This window comes from Protopterus annectens, chromosome 4.part1 (assembly GCF_019279795.1).
Source record: "Protopterus annectens isolate FY-2018-M chromosome 4.part1, PAN1.0, whole genome shotgun sequence".
Taxonomy (NCBI): domain Eukaryota; kingdom Metazoa; phylum Chordata; order Ceratodontiformes; family Protopteridae; genus Protopterus; species Protopterus annectens.
Genome location: NC_056734.1, coordinates 850,604,107 through 850,622,386, shown reverse-complemented (window position 1 = coordinate 850,622,386; position 18,280 = coordinate 850,604,107). Strand labels below are relative to the sequence as shown.

At 37.6% G+C, this 18,280-nt stretch overlaps 1 protein-coding gene across 1 annotated transcript in view; it reads right to left on the bottom strand.

Annotated features, from left to right (window-relative positions):
- Positions 1-18,280, bottom strand: part of CTC1 (CST telomere replication complex component 1) — a 1,463,250-nt gene that overhangs the window by 107,362 nt on the left and 1,337,608 nt on the right. The window contains exon 24 of the mRNA XM_044070869.1: positions 10,277-10,341. Coding sequence (XP_043926804.1) covers positions 10,277-10,341 — 65 coding nt within the window. The remainder of the gene's footprint in view (positions 1-10,276; positions 10,342-18,280) is intronic.

Sequence of the window (18,280 nt, the reverse complement as noted above, 5' to 3'; positions counted from 1 at the left end):
CATGGAATGGAAATCAAATAAGGGATTTCAGACAAAATATAATGAAACCACATTTCAAACATTTTTAGGATATATACGGTTTTCTTTCAAGAATAATGGGTTGCATACTAGTATTCCACTCATTTGAAAAGGTATTCTTAATGAGCAGACTCATTCCATGGTATTATCTTCCTCCATTGTTTGTAGCCAGAGACTGAGTGATACGAGCAACAGTGATGCAGACGATGGAGCTGATCAACAGTGATGCAGACAATGGAGCTGTTTGGTGTTAAACTGTATATAGTCAACAGTTGCGTTTCTCTTTTTACAGTTCATTCTGATGTTATTTGTATTATCTCAGATTATACGTATGTTATTAGTCTCATCTATTTTTATTTAGAATAAAATACAAGTGTAAAAACAGCTTATGACACTCAGAATTACACTAAAGCTCTTGGCAGTACCCACTGACAGTCACATACTATGTAATAACTATGACAAACTTCAGACTACAATGTATTTAGGTCTATACTTAACTAGCATTTACATTCGCAGTTTCACATTAATACAATAAGCAGCAAAATTAACTGACTTCTCTTCTGGTCATAAGCAAGTTACCACTTTCTACCGGGAACCAGATATGCAATTATTTATTGGTATCACCCTTCACAATCACTGCTGCAGCATCAGAAATTCCCACCTTCAAAATATAAAGCAGGTTTATTACCCTAATCTCCCTAAAACACCACCAACTGCCTCACTGTACCAAAAATAAAATAAGCATGTTTAAAACAGGGATCCCATTTACTACAAGATGTGCTTATTTTAAATCTGCTAAAACCTCAGGCTGTCAACTTGAATCAAGCCCCCTCCAAAAAAAACTCATTCTAAACACAACAGAAAACGAACTATCCTAGAAAGTAACTTCTCTTTAACTGACACAAAAGTGGGAAGCTCCTTCTTCCACCATGAGAATTCAGTCCTACGGTGAATTCAGACAAGAAATTAAAAAGTTGCAGAGTGCATCTCCTTACATACCCTTTACATCATTTATTCTCTCATTTCCCAAGCCATGCCCACAATTTATAATTTCTTTAAAAGCTATATTAACTAACATCCCATACATCTGTCCTGCAGTATTTCTTCCCTTACCCTTATTTTCTTCCAAGTTCATATTTACTTACTAGGGTACTGATCCAAGAGGATATGTAGAAGCCTAGTCATACATTTCCACAAATATTTTAGCACTTATAATTAAACTCTGAATAACCCAGAGATGAGCAGAACATTTATTACCCCTATCCATGAGGGAAAATGTGTTAAACCAAGGTGAGTTGTTTTTACCCATCCATTTGTCCAAACTGCATTTGGATACTATAAGAGAAGTACTTTGCTTTATATGGACAGGAAGCCAATTCCAAAGAAACAGTACTCTCTGTGATACATATCTATCCCTCTGACGTTTACTTGCGTTGCAAAAGAGATTTAGAACTCTTAAGCAGGTGTTTATGCCCCCACTGGATTTGTAAATGTGCAGTCTGCCCTCACTGGACTTGCAAACATGTAGGTCTGACAGGATAGGGTCTACTGAAGCTCTGTACGTGAGGCAGAAATCGCCCCTCAGTAGCCTGCATGCCACCAAGATGAAGGACAAGGCTGTGAGATGTTCTGCATAGGTTTTAACATTTAGGCCCTTGATCTCTTTAGTAAGAAAATGATATGGGCATTCGAGTTGAGTCAAATGTTTGGAGAGGTACACATCAAAGTGCCATTATACTCATCAACCTGATGAGTATGGAATACAGTGGAAAGATCACATCCCAAGACCTGGACACCATAACCTTAGTAAAGCTGTGCAATGAAAAAGCACTTCCTTATAGGTCCTTAACTATAAGATCAATGCAATAGTTACGATGGACTTCTTGCTTGCTAAAGGATATTGGTATACATTTCTTGGCATTTAGTTTTAATCCATGTTTTTGACACCAGCTATTGGTTTGGGGAAGGCCCTCTAGGAGGATCCTGGTGTCCTCTGGGAAGCTTATGATGGCACTAAGTTTGGGGTACACTGCTAGTGACAGAGGAGGTAGAGAATCCCACCCTAATTTCTTGAGTTCTATTTGTGAGTCAGAATGCTATCTAGTGAGTACATAGGAATTAACATTTAGTTAGAATAGTTTATATACAATACTAAGGTTTACCTGAACTGGCTTGCGCCCAGAGTTTGTAGGCTACCTAAGTCCTTATTTATTGGTTCCATAATGATATTTTCCATGAGGCTGGTCAGACTTATGGGTCTATCATTTCCTGGGTCAGCTAACACCCCATCTAATGACAGACCCGTAAGTCCACCCCATCTTTATCATCCTCATGCATAAAGATGGGGTGTCAGACTTACGGGTCTATCATTTCCTGGGTCAGCTGACACCCCATCTTTATGCATGGGGTTGATATTTGCTGTCCTCCATTCATCCAGCACAAAGCTTGTTTGGGGGCCGACAATTAATAATTTCTGTAGGAAGCTCTGACTTGTACAGTTGCAAGCTATCTAGTATGCAGCCAAGTATGTTATCTGGAATCATAGTCTCTCCTAATTTCCTGAGCTTCCCCTGTTTCATAATCATCCCTTTCCACTTTAGCTTTCTGCTTGTGCTATGTATAGGAGCCTTAACTGTGTAGCTCTGAAACATCCCTTCAAATCAGGAAATCCCAAACCACCATGTTCTATTGGAAGGATCAACTTATCACACTTGAGTTTGCCCTCTTCCCCTCCCAGATAAAACTGTTTGCCTCTTTATTAATTGTTATACACAACTTCTCCTCTGGTTGCTAAGAATAAACCTGAACTGTGTATAAAACTAAAGGATTTAAATTAATTTTTTGCTGCTTGTATCTTGCTATCCACATTCATAAAACAGAGCTTCCAGTTCTCAGCTTTTGTATTGCTCTTTTATTTAATCTCTTCCCGCATATCCTTTGCTGCCATAACATAATCTTTTTTTTCTTTTTAACCCAAACTCCTGAGTAATTAATTTTATCATATCCCTATAAATATGGGTTTGCTGAACCAAACTGCATGTGGGTGCATAATTTACAGCTATTGCCTTTGTTTTATCTCCATTAACTTTGTATACTGAAAAGACTTGAAACCATCTCAGACTGTTCCACAACACTGAAATGTCCTTTTTTGGTTTTATCACGTACAAAATAATATCATCTGCAAATGAAGCCAAATTTTCTTGATTATCATGCCAATTTATATCCTTGAATTTCTGAGCACCTTATTTTCTTTGCCAGTAGCTCTAAATATAAAGCAAATAAAGGGGAAAGAGGACACCCTTGTTCTTGTTCCTCTGTTTAAACAGAATTATCAGTGAGGACACCCCCACTTTAATTTTTGCCTCTGATCCCTTATATATATTCCTAACTAACCTTATTATTGTGTCAGGGAATGCAAATGCTTCCATTGCCCTGCTCATAAAATCCCAAATTACTCTGTCAAATGCTTTCTCTGCAACAAGACCCAACAACATCACTGGTATTTTCTTACATTCTGATTCCATCTCGATCATCATTATTCTCTTAATGTTGTAAAATGTTTGCCTCCCCTCCACAAAATCACACTGACCCATATCTATCAATTTTGGCAATACCTTTGCCATTCTTTTAGACATTATAGACAAACACTTTATAATCATGGCTTAGAATCAAAATGAGCCTACATGAAAGATGGATCTGATGGTTGTATACCATCTTTAGGTATTACAGCTACCACTGCTTCCTTCCAGGATGTTGGCGTTTCTCCTCCTTTTAAAATACTATTAAACAAAACCTTCCAGATCTTTATCACTTTCCTTCCTCTTAGATTCCAAACCTCAACAGGGATATAATCTATTCCAAGAAACTTTACTGCAAATGGGTAATACATCACCATTTTTATCTGACCTCCTCCTATCCTGTTAATAATTGAGCCTCATCTACCTCTAACATTGGCATATTTAATTCTTCTGTAAATATGTGTATTTGTAAACCAAAAGAGATTGGATGGTTGAAGAGCTCCACGCAGGACACCAGTAGAATGTAAAAAACACAGCTTTATTTACACGTTTTTAACGCCGAACATACACAAAGCGTTTTCGTCCGAGTATCCCCCAGACTTAACAATTTTAATTAATTTATCAATTAAGGGACTGGTATATAAAAATGGTGAATGTGGATGTTATTGTATTTGTTTCTGATGAAGTCTGGGGATACTCGGATGAGTGTATGTTCGGCATTAAAAACGTGTAAATTAAGCTGAGTTTTTTTACATTCTACTGGTGTCCTGCGTGGAGCTCTTTAACCATCCAGTCTCTTTTGGTTCACTGGTTTGTTTTCACTGGATTGGCTCTGTTTTTGTGGTATTTGTATTTGTACCTTTTCTTGATTTCCACATTTCTCTGCTTTCTACAGATTTCCATGAAATCTCCAAAATATTTCTAATACCTCTATAGGATCTTTGGTTATTTTCCTTGTTACAGGCTCCCTAGGTTTGGAGACGACCCTTTCTACTTTTGTTGCCTGAGCCATTGTGCTAAAAGCTTTTGTGCTCTGGAGTTACCATCAAAAAATAGTTGCTTAACAATAATCTTTCTAAACTCATGCATATTATTCAGGTAGTCCCTTATTTTCTCTTTAGCACTTTACAATTACGCCTTTGCTTGTTCTATGTGGTTGCCCTTATTCTGCAATACTTTAACGCCTGTCAGATACTCTAAATAATTCTTGTTCTTTCTTAATCATTTCTCTTTTTCTTTTATTTATAACTTATATTTAAACTCCACTTTCACTTAATCCCACTCTCTAGCTACATTTTCAGAAGAAAAGTCTATCTTCACTAATAAATCACGAATAAGCACCACCACCCATTCTTTAAATTTCTCTGTTTAGTTTAGTTTTTACTGGCATGTGATCTGAAACAGCTACTGGATATGTATCAACACTTTCAACTGAATGCATATTTTCCTGTGAATTATAATTTCTGTCTAGCCTAGCCCATTTTCTGTATCTAGGGGAACAATATACAAATTCTGTTCAAACTCATACTACTAAATTTCCATCTTTCATACCAAATATTTTTATAAAATTCTTCAAAAATCTACCCTCTTTTGTTATATTTTCCTTTCTTGCCCCCCCCCCGATACATCCTCACTATTGCAAATCAATTCTTCAAAAATCTACCCTCTTTTGTTATATTTTCCTTTCTTGCCCCCCCCCCGATACATCCTCACTATTGCAAATCAATTCCAGTCCCCAACTATAAATGATACTCCCTGCTGAAAAGCTGATCATATAGAAGAAGTGTTCTTGACCTTGGATAGTGTCTTGAGGATTTGTTCATGGGAAGTTTGTGGGGGGAGGGAGTGCATATGTGGGAATGAGATCTGGGAATGTAGAAGGGATGAAGTTAAAACTAAATTTATCTGCTAGTAAATTGGCTGTGTTCTCTTGGTCTGAGTATGTGATATCATTTACGATTAACTCTGCCCACTACTGGGCACTGTTTCTAACACAGTTAAAGAAGGCAATGTGGTTGTCCTTTGTGGCAATTTTTACCTCATATCTGGCTTTCGATGATTTGATCGAGGGGTCTGGAGTTGCCCTTTAAGTTAAAGCAAGAGTTTTTTTTTTTTTTTTAACATCTAGAGTTATATTTACTTTTACGTGCAACTAGTTTTTTGTTTTATTAAAAAAATGTGAGCCCAGAGTTTCCCTTTATGTTTAGCAACAGCATTTTTTTTAAAAAACGTTTTGAGAGTTAATTTATTTTTATGTGGAATTATTTTTTTTCTTTTATTATAGAACCTGTTTATATTTTTCCCCATAAAGGTTTATTTTTGAATTTGGCACTGAATTTACTTTGGACAGGGACAGATGCATCTATTCACAAGTGCATAGAAATTGGCAGTAAAAGATTCTACATCAACACTCGGGTCATCGAGTTGTAAGGGGACGTTGAATTATGCAGGTCATTGCTCACTTCCAGTAGATTAGCCTTGGTATAATCTCTGAATACAGAGGTACTGTGGAGGGTGCACTAATGGGGCTGGACAAAGTTTTATCCAATATAAAAAAAGGATTGGATGGACAGGAGCAGGCCATCCCTGGCTTTGTAGCTAGGATTGTCTACTATCTTCTCCCAGGCTAATAGGATCCCAAATGCACCTGAGCTATCAACAGAGCCGACAGCAAGAGAAATAAAATCAGGTAACACCAAAGAAAGCTACACTTATAGTAACATTTCAGTTATTTATTAAAAGGAATAGTTAAGCACTTTCAGTTTATAAAACAACTGACAAACAATCAATCGTGTGATGTTCTTAAATCAAATAAGCTCACTAATTAACTATTAAAATAAGAAAAAAATAAATAAATGTCTTAGAATTGTTTTATAAACCATTGATATGTGATCAATATTAGTTCTGATACGTTCCAGTTCATTTATAGAGATAAAAGCGCTTAACACTATTCCTTTTAATGACCTTGGGTGCATTTGGTTTTATGTTATTTTCATTTAAGAGGTTTCTTTCTGATACTGTGGTTATATATTGGGTCCCCTTTGAATGACACCAGAAGCTAAGCCAATTGTTTAAGTCAATAATCTTCTGTTCATCTTGTGGCATCATTCTTGGTGATAGTAAAAATGTTGTCAAGGCTAGGGTCATACATGTCCGAGACACACATTCTGAGAGCTCCATAATATCACTCTTCAATTAGTTCATATAGTCCAAGGAGGTACATCGCAAGTCCTTTACACTCATGTGTACTATGAGTCTGTCATGTGTGTACCTGTGCAAGGACTAGAGTGCCTGTATGGTGCAGTGCATTGGTGCATCTCAGAATGGAGTCATCTATGATTAGGATGTTGTGTGGAAATTTATCTTATATGCTTTAAAACTGAAATGCTCTGACTCTTTGATGTAAATTTCTAGGTTACCACCTTTGTTGTGATGTTGCTGGTGATACTTGTTACTTGGAATACACTTAGCAGGCCTTTGTGGTTTAAACTGGTTACTTTTAAGACCCGCAGTATAAGTAGGTCTATACCGTTTGGTTTGATCTGTGAGTGATAAGTTTAGTGTGGTGTTGTGTGTTACTTACCACCTACCTGTTACTTGTAATGTCTTCATACACGAGTCTGCATCGCTCACACACTGTGTCAGTTTTTTTAAGAAGTAGATGGTTGTTATTAAACATTAGGCAATTACTACATTGTCTCAGGATAGCCATTTCAATCAAGCTGGTTACAGGGACGTTTGGAAAATGTAACTCTATGGTTCCAGGTACTTATTAATGTGTGTTGAAGGGAAGAAATTCCTATGAGGTTTGGAGCTGATTTCTGGAAGTACAGTCTGTATAGTAGTAGTGATAGTGCTGATTTCAACACAGCTGTATGCTGCCAGGAATCAGTGATCCTTAGCTCCTCCTCTCACCAAAAGAAAAAGAGTAGCATTAATACCAATTTGCTTCCAGAGCAGTAGTATTAAACCAGATGTTGCTGGGTTTAGTACACTTGCTATAGTTTTCTTTTGGTAGATACCCTACACAGAATATACAGTAGCTGGGTACAACAAACAGCCAAGCTGCACAAAGGCCCTGAAGCAAAGTTACAGCATTAATCCCAAACTGGTTCTTAAGAAGCTATTTTCAGGTTCTTCAGTGATTTGTAAGCTCTAGGAAGGCTAGAAATTAGTGTTCCTGTGCTCCTTTCACCAGAAGTACAACAAAGACACTACTATCAAGCCAATTACTCAGAAGGAGTTGCTAGTTTCCCCAGTGATTTGTAGTCTAGTCCCAGATGTTACAGATTTTGAAAGTAAGCTGTTAAAACAAACTGATAGTCTGAATATTACAGTGTGCAGTGAGTCAGAGCAAGAATATAAAACAAAAGCCAAACTGTTTTTTTAAGAGTCTAAAGAGATGGCCTTCCAGTTATATTGTTCACTGCCCACTAAAATGAACAGATGAGGTGAGACTTGATTTACAGTAAGGGGGTGCAGCTTTTAGCAACCAAGTATAAAGCAAAAAACGAACTGGCCGAGTGAGAAAAATTCAGTGCAGTCATACACCAGCAGTAGTCTCAGTACTTGCAGATAAATATAAATGCAATTAAATACAGAATCACATTTCTCACCTGATCGCAGATACTGTATAGTTTCTCCAAAGCAGTGTTTTCAACCACTTTATTACACTAAACTACTCAAGTTTCTTAATCTTGAATGTATAAAAAAATGTCTGCTAATCTTGAAGGTACTACTAAAATACAGCCTTCAACTATGTGACTGTACCAGGTGATTATACTGTTATGACACTTACATTTTCTCACTCTGTGACAATATACCCACTCTTGTCTGTTGAATCAATGCATGGATTGCAATGTCTCCATGCTTACAGTGATGTTTTCAAATATTCTTCTATTCACCAAACTGGTCAGAAAATGCCCCAAATGGAATCCTACTTCATACTACAAAACACATTTAAATAAATAAATAATTTAGTTCAGACATATTGTGCACATGTTTTATATCCTAAACAAGTCATGCACCTACCCCAATGGAAAATGAATGCAAAGCAAAATGCCAGAGTACTAAAATGTAACCCAATATTTAGTACTTATGTATAGAACAACACACATTTCAAAAAATTAAAGGATACACATGTACAAAATGCATACAAGAAAAAATTTCAACTTTTTTAAAATTCTGTATAACATATTGCTGAATATGACTGTAGCACACTGTCCCACCCAGGATACGGACCTTTGCTCATGTCAAGCTGGCAGTCAAAAGCTCATTCTTAGTCTAGATAAACCTGTATGATTTTTACTTCGGATGCAGTGACAAGATGGAAATTAAATATTCTAAACATGGGCAGCATTCTGCCACCTTAAACTGAAATTATATACTCACAATGTATGCAGTTTAGCAACTTTACGCAATATAATAACAGTAAAGGCCTACTGGTGGAGCTTATCAATAAAAGGTTATGTATCTTTGAAACACTCATATACTTTTAAGAAAATTTTTTGAACAGTAAATCTAGATAGTATGTTACAAAATGAAGTTAGTTTGTGCTTTTAGGTGCAAAGCTAATGGTGGTACAATTAAGCGACAGCAACCGATGCAGAAATACTATGTCTCTGGTATTTGGGCTGGCCGAGGGCTACCCTGGCAGGGATAACCCAAATGTGATGACTGCAACAGTGAAACATGGGGCGGCACAGTGGTGCAGTGGTTAACATTGTTACCTCACAGCAAGAGGTTCTCCGGTTCGATTCTCGGCTGGGGTGCCTTCTGTGTGGAGTTTGCATGTTCTCCCTGTGTTTGAGTGGGTTTCCTCCGGGTACTCCGGTTTCCTCCCACATTCCAAAGACATGCATCTGGAGCATTTCTCCCCGGGCCTCCGCTGAAAACAGGCTCTGTGGAACCTAGTCGGACTTTCCCGGTCAACAAATGATAAATAAATAAATAAACATCTTTATTTCATAAAAAGGGATCTTTTCTTTCAACTTTTGTATCAAAAGTCGATGGACCTAGATGAATGACCACAGAACATGGAAATTAGTTGGGTTGGACCTCACTTCCAGCCCCACACCTCATGCTGAAGTAGACATGCTTTAATGATCCCCACCAATATTTCTGTAAACACAGCACCTATGGCCACAGATGTGCAGGATAACATCGCATTTGATAAGTATGCACCTTAATGACAAAGCTTGCTTGTTCTGATACCTACACATAATTCACCTTTTTTGGGCAACTTTTACATTTAACTACAAAATCCAATTACAAATCTTACTTTGCAAATGGAAGTACCAATCATTTTAAGTAACTCATTAATTTTCTCAGAAAGACCACAAATTATCAGTAACAGTTACTTATCTATTAACATACTCTTATGCTAATTTAAAATATCTGCCAATGTACTATGCAAATGCTTTACCTGCTAATATTTTACTTTTGTCATTTTTCTGGTATGTCGGTATCTGTTTTTCCAAATCATCGTGTGTTATTGCTCAAAAACACACTGGTTTAGTTCATTAACACTAAAAAATAAATACACTGATGTGCTGTGACAAACATTGCTCTGTTATACAAATATAGGACACAACTCAAGTTCATACTGACATACACTGTTTTCTGACACACGCATTTCTCCCTTTTCTTAGTAGTGTTTTTGTAATCTGAAGTTAAGTCCTTTTAAAGACTATGATGAACACATGCATGGGGACAAATATAGACCAGCTTATTTAACTTACTTGGCATTTGCAAGAAACACTCCCGAACTTGAAGGACATGGAGGGCATGTTCGAGTGCAATGCATCTGGAGAAGAAAAGAAAAATCAAGCTTCTTAACCACATATTATTTTCACATCTGTATATGTGTTGTAAGTAAAAGAAGAGAAAAAAAGATGTGCCATATCACACGTCAGTTACTCAAATGTTACTTTGGTTACAATTTCTAAAGGGAAACAAAAACATGAACACTACAATAAAAAAAATTGTTACTCTTTGACCTGGAAATTCTCAGCACATTGCTGTCCTTTTGCCCATATGATTTTAATAACAGCAAAGGATACCTGTTGATAGTACTCCGAATGGCCACAGTAAAGCATTTGCATTAAAAGTGTTTTGATTTCTGAAGGCACATATGCTAATCTGCTTCTAAGTGTTCCATTCTCAAGCACGGTGGTTGGGGAAGAAGCAATTCCTTCTTCAGTCTGTTTGTTGACACTTCCATTACAATCAAGTTGTTTACTGCCCAACCTACCTGACAGCCTGTGTTTTCTGTGGATCCTGTGGTGATTTGGAAGAAAACACTACAGTTCCACTACACAAGAAAAATAAAATTATAACTAAGCCCCCCCACACACTATTTCTCAACTGAGGAACTTTAAGGTATGACTCTGCTTCCCAACTCTGCTGTGTGTCTATGTGAAGGTGGCAGAAAAAAGCAGCAATCAGCTGTACCCAACTGCTAATTTATGCACGGAGATTTACAAAAAATTGTATTGAAAGCTGCTTCCTCTAAATTGCTTAGCAGACTTTAGGCTGGCTGTTCTATATAAAATATGCATCTATGGGGGATATTTAATTATTTCTACTTGTGCAGTTTGAATGCGAGTCTCATAGGTTTATTGGCAAGTACCAGCCAATCAGTATGCGGACTATTAGTTTAGTCAGGAAACCCCCATTCAAAAGCTCCCTCCAACCTCAAGGTGGGCAAGAAAAGAAAAACTAGGGGGAAAATTTAAGGATGCCCATCCAATTATCTAGGTTTACCTTGAAGGTGTCAGGGTACTTAGTGGAAGTTTGCCTCAGAGTTTAGGGATACACTGGGATGTGAATTTATCACTCTAATGTGTCATATTCATCTGGTGATGATGGTTTAGCTCCTTTATCCAAGTATTTGAGGTACCATTTGTTCTGGCAAAGAATACAAGGTCAAACAGGGTTGGATCTTTTATGGCTCAGAAAGCTAAATACAGATCTATAACAGACTGAATAAAAAGAAAAGGCTGCCAGTCTGTCCTGGTAACTTAGTTTTTGCAGGACATCGATCACTTTAGTTATAAATCTCAGAGGTCTCTCACGTTAAGGGATAAGTTTAGACAACTAGACAAACCTAACTGCTTAAAGTAATTTTGCTTAACAAATCCCATGTACTACAATTTGAAATTATAGAAAATGAAACTAGTTTTAACTGAGTGGGATTCACGGATTGTTTTTTGGGTGGTCTCGCTCCAGAAGGTGTAGCCCCACTCCATTCGCCCCTTTCCCACCCACCCCCATATCATTTCCTTTATAGCCATGCACATCATGAAGCACATTCAACCCCCGCCCTTCCTGTTACTCAGACCTATTCTCTCCAATCCTTATAAACACCTGTTGTACTTTCATAGATTTCTAACACCTGCACTGAAAGTCACGGTCTCTACCTAATATTCCAAGCCAATATTCTTAGGACAATTCAACTCCTCTATTCTTTCTCTTAGCCCATACTACTCTGACCTTTCCAAGCTCATCCTCTAATCACTACTCTATCCTACTCATACAAACTATGTCTGCACTTACTTTATCTGTCCTCATCCTACCTCCACTAACTTTCCTTCTCCTTCTAACTTCTCATCCCTATAAATTAACCCCTATTCATTACAACTCCTACTTACCCCTATTCAATTTTTCATGCTAATCATTTGTCTATAATCATATCCTCATCTATCCTTCCTTCTAACACTCCATTCCCTAAAATCAAAATTGTAACCACTTACCACCCAGCTTCAAAAACCAAACCTAAAATCTGCTACTACCTAACACCGTTACAAAAGCACAATCATCTACAACCTACCCTCCTCCTATTTGGTGACATACATCCTAACCCCAAACCTATCTCCACCCCAACCCCTTCCACTTCTCCCTCACCTAATAAACAAATTTCCATCAACACTCACTATACTAAATAAAGTCTCTGAATTTCATGCCTGAATAACCCTTCACAACTCTGATGTTATCGCCTTGACTGAAACTGGTTAAAACCTCAAATCCCTGACAGAGAAATCCTTCCCCCAGGATATAACATACTACAGCTAGATTGCCCTAACAAAAAGGAGGTGGAGTAGCAATACTTTATGCCAACCACCTCACCCTCACATTCCTACCTAAACTCACCCCATCCTTTTCACCTGGTGAACTGCTCACTGCAAATCTCAAAATTAATGACCATTCTTCCATTACCATAGCTGCAATTTATATACCTCCAGGCGACAACATCCCCATACTAGAAAATATACTTTCCTTCTTTTCACAAAATATTCACAAGAAAATAATTCTCTTGGTGACGTGAATATCAACTGGTTAACTATCTTCGATGACCAATCCAAAATAAACAATTTATACGGCTTCTCTCAGCTTATCACCCACCCAACCTACTCAAATAACTCTCACACTACATAGACTTATAGACTGGATACTTATATCCCAACCTTCAAAATACCACAACCCCCAAACCTTGCCAAACTGTATAAGTGATCACTCACCAGTAAATGTTACTGGGTTCTCTCCCCAATTTTCTAAGCCACCACAAACTCTCTAACATTAACTCTGACACTTTTAACACCCTTCTCTCTAAAGTTAATTGGAATTTTCTAAAATACCTCCCCACAGACGAAGCTCTCCTTCAGTTCAACTCTACCTTTCTGAGCATTCTAGAATCTCTTGCTCCTATTTGTACCATAAGCATCAAATCTACAGTTTCACCCTGGCTGTCCAAAACCACTCTCAACCTTATGAAAAATAGAGACAAGCTTTGGAAAATATGGTCCCAAACTAAACTTTCTAGTGTCCTGCAAAAATATAGAGAAGTCAGGAACTTAACAAAGAAACACATAAACAAAGATAGAAAGGACTTTTACTATAACCCTCCTACTGCACTAAAATCAAGCCCCCAAAAAATCTGGCACTCTATTAACCAGATATTACACCCAGGTAATCCTTCCTCCCCAAATCCATCCACTGACAAAACACCTGCAGAAATTGCTTCTTTGTTTAACTCCTACTTTACTGACCCCATACCTAAGCTATTAAATCCGAACTCATTGTCAACTCCAAACCCTCCTGTCACGAGCTCTCCTTCCACCACATCCCTTTCAAATACTTTCTCCCTCAAACCAGTGCCAACTTCCTTTATTAAAACATTACTATCCAACTTAAAACCCTGCTCCGCATCAACAGATAAAATACCTCCAAACTTTCTTCAACTAGCATCTGAGTCTATTGCCCTACCAGTATCTATTCTAATTAATCGCTCAATCACAGAAGGAAAAGTCCTAACTATATGGAAGTAGTTTCACACTCTTCCAATACACAAAGGCGGCAACTACTCAGATATCATTACCTTCTGTCCCATTGCTATCTTGTCCCCTCTTTCCAAAGTCCTCAAAAAGTGTGTTTACAAACAAGTCATGCAATATGTTACCAAAGAAAACCTTTTAACTCCTACTCAACATGGCTTCAGACTCAGACACCGCACTACCACAGCTCTCTTATCCTTCCTCCACACAGTCTTTCTTGCCAGGGATGATCACAAGCTGGTTTCATGCCTATTTCTGGATATGTCCAAGTCATTTGATAGTTTCTTATCCTCTCCTATTGAACAAATTATGAGAACTTAACTTCTCCCCTGAAACGGTTTCCTAGTTTTCAAGCTACCTCTCCAACCGAACCCAATCAGTAAAATGGCAATCAGCACTCTCACCACCTCTAACAGTCAAAATGGGTGTTCCGCAAGGCTCTATTTTAGGGCTCATACTCTTTAATATTTTCACTAACAAACTCCATTCTTCCTGCCCCCAGTCTTCTTTAGTTCAGTACGCTGATGACTCGACTGTTACTACAACAGCAAACTCCCTCTCTAAACTCCATTCTGCCAACCAAGCTGCCTTTCACTTAATCAAAACATGGCTAACCAACAATCCTCAATCCAAAAAAAAAAAAAAACAAAAATAAAAACAAAAAACAAATTGCTACTTTTCCTCCCTAAAAATCAGGCTCATGTCAAATCTACTTTTACTATACTATCTCTTAACAACACCCTTATACAAGTAGAACCTAGCACCAAACTCTTGGGAATTACCATAGATGATCAATTGAAATTTGATATACATATCAATAATTGTATCAAAAAGACCCATCAAAAACTCAGAATGCTCTACAGATCTAAAAAATTCCTTTCCTCTGAAGCCAAGATTACGCTCTCTCAATCATACCCCCCTACCCAATCTTATGTATGGCTCCCAGATCCTTACTAATCTAGACTTTACTCTTATCACTAAACTTGAAACCACCTACAATAAAAGTGCTTGCTTTGCAGCACAACAAAACTATAAATTCCATTACTGCATCTCTCTAAAACTAAAACTGGTTAGAACTACCTCACCAACTTTTACTCTCGCAGCTCTCCATTATTTGCCTTTTTATTGTCCAACACTCGCACCACTCATCTCCTACTACTTTCCCACCTAACAACTAAACAGCTCTAACCAAAAGTTACTCCAAATCTACAAACCCAAAACTAAAATTGGATGTAAAATTTATAGATGCCACCCATCCATGACCTGGAATAAACTGCCACAAGAGATTAGGTCCCTTACCAATCCAAAACTATTCAAGGCAGCATTAAAGGAACACCTCAAACATCACTGGTCCTGCTACTGTAGTCAGCCACTGTAAACTACTTCCCCTCTATGCCCCATTTCTCTCCTCTATCCTTTATACTTTTCTACATTACATACCTCTCTTTCCTCTAATTCTACATGTATTTTCATCTTCAACCATCCTGTCACATCTCAAATCTAATTCTTCCTATATAACATCCCTATTACTTCTAACTCCTTTCTCTAACCCCCTTTTCCACTGCCTCTTATATCCAACCTCCCTCTCTCCTATTCTGATTCTTAAACTCCATGTATTACCTCTACTCATCTCCACAGTTTACTTCTATACTATGCTCTATAAAATCTTACTGTTAAACTACTGTAGAATCATGACTGTAATATAAATTTTGTAAATTGTATTTGCTCACTCTATTGTTAGAATATGTTAACTGTACGCTAAATTGTTACCATTTTTATTCTAATGGTGCTTTTCTCCCAGAGTCACTGCTGAAAAAGGGCTTTCTGCCCAGCCAGACTAACCAGGCCAACTAAATAAATAAATAAACTACATGCCAAAAGGTGCATTATATTCAATAATGGGTATGATGAGATATGAGTAAAGGGCATTTAAGACTTTGGATCTGGTGGAGATGCGTTTGGAAATTAGATAAGCTAGATAGCAGGCTTTATAAACTACTCTGAAGATAAGAGGGTCAAACAATAAGGAATTATCAAAAAGAGTGTCTAGATCCCTCGTGACAGTGTCTGATTGGAGGGTTGTATCACCTATACGCTATAGAAATTTTTTTTTTACCAAAATGAACTATGCTACATTTTTGGACATTTAATTTGAGGCCATTTTCCCTGTACAAATTGTTAGCATGGTTTATCCCATGTTGGAACAATTACAAGTCAGTGGATGATCAAATTGCATACAGCACCAAATTTACAGTGGTCCACAAACTTAGATAACCATAGGCCAGGAATGCTTGCCTGAAGGTCTGAGATGGATGCCAAGAAAGAGAGGCCCAACACTAAAACAGGACTAATGCTGCTGCTATAAGCACACTTGCTCATGATCATTAAAGCCAAACTATTCAATGTATAAATGTAAATAAAACCATATGTAAATATTGAGATATGAAACTAACATTCAAGTATTCTCAATAATGTGTAGTAACTTAATCAAATACAGCTCTGCAGCAAAAATCAGGTATATGCAAGCAAAAATAATGTTTCGATATACTCATGTTAGTATGCCGACTGTCTGGCAATTGTTCAGATTAAGACACATCAGGATGAACAGTAGCAAGCCAAGTCCTCAAACATGCTGAAATGCCATCAACCCCACTTAAACAGCTCCAGTGTTTACTCTGTCTTAAGGTAAGCAAACAAGGTTACTCTCACTGAAGTTGACCCTGTTGACAACACTGTTAAGAATTATGCTTAACTAGGGTAAGGTTAAATCTAAATCAATCAGGTGATAGTAGTGACGCTAGACATGCTATCTGGCCAAAGCATTCCTTATTATTTTTTTAAATGATTTGGTTAGTCCAAGTTAGAGGTGCCTTTGCTCACTGTCTATGTGCAAATGATGGCTAAGGTGATGCAAAACCAAATATGGTCCATGCCAAAAATAGACAATTCCTTTACAGTGTACATACAATTAACTTGTGGTTGCCATTTATTACTCTGAAGCGTCATTCTTTTGGTCTAAACTGTTTGCCTTGTCCACTTATAATCCAGGTCTAGTTTAATTAATAAATATATACAGATATATGAAGATACTGATGAAAGGTCCATTTCTACAGTCTGCCAGAGACTTTCAACTCTCACCTTCAGACCCCTTCAGACCACCTCCAATGTACCAAAAACAAAGGCAATATATAAAATGTCACCAGGTCAAAACTATGAATGCCGCTTTAAAGATGAATGTAGAATACAGTACAGTTGTTTAAGGTGTACTTACCAATAACTGTAGGCTGTGTGGGATATAACAACTGGCCAGCTTCACAAAGCTCTGAATCCCTTCCACACACTCACTCTGTCTGCTGATTAGAGAGTCCCACAGAGGGAAATCAGCAGTCAAAGTGAAGCAATCTTCGGGACTTTTCTGCCCATAATGAAAGAAAAAGCTCATTTATCCTGATCCTCAAAAGATATAACAGCAAACTAGATGTTATCCCAACAAGTAGATATATACAACAGAAAGGGGATGGACTGTGGGTGCTGCTACTGCAGCAGTGAAGAATTTGGATGTTTGTTTTGCCTTCTGTGGAAGATTGGGCACCGGGCTGGCAACTTGACACCGTAAAAATCCACTGCCAATCATGAGCAGACAGGTGATCCGCTGTGGCGACCCCTAACTGGGAAAAGAATGAAAGAAGAAGATTGTTATTAGTAAGTTTAACTAACAGAACTGTACTATGTTCATAATTCTCACTGCTACAGTAGCTTTTAGGCTATATGGGTTGGTTACTAAAATCTATCCAACCCGGTAAGAGAAAAGGGTCCACTGGTTCTGGACCTAGGAAAGGAATACAGTTTGTAATGCTTTGTAAAAGTATGCACAGAGGACAAAGTTGTTGCCTCTAGAATGCTTCCAGTATGTCAAAGTTGTCAGGTTTCTAACAGAATGCGCCTTGATACAGCTACAAATAGATTTACCATGGTGGTTATAACAAAATGCAACAGCCATGAACAACCACCGGGAAATAATGTTTTAACAGGGGTTGGCCCGTCTTTGTTCTATAAGGAACAAATAGCTGATCTGCTTCTCTGAAAGACTTAGGTCTGTCAAGATAGTGCCAAAGCAGCCTGTGCACATCCAGAGTAAGTATAATCCTTTCTCCCTGGTTCTGATGGTCTGGATAGAACAGTAGCAGATTGATGGCTTGATTCAAACTAAACTCAAAGAAATTTGGACATAAATGAGGGATTTGTTCTTAATGAGTCCCTATTTCTGTGAAAGACCAAATAGAGTTCACACACTATTAGAGCTTGCAACTCAGATACTCTTTTTACAGATGTCAGACAAATATGAAGTACAGTCTTCCATGTAATGAACCTTAAATTTATTTTATTTATTTTTATTTTACATTTGTTAACCGG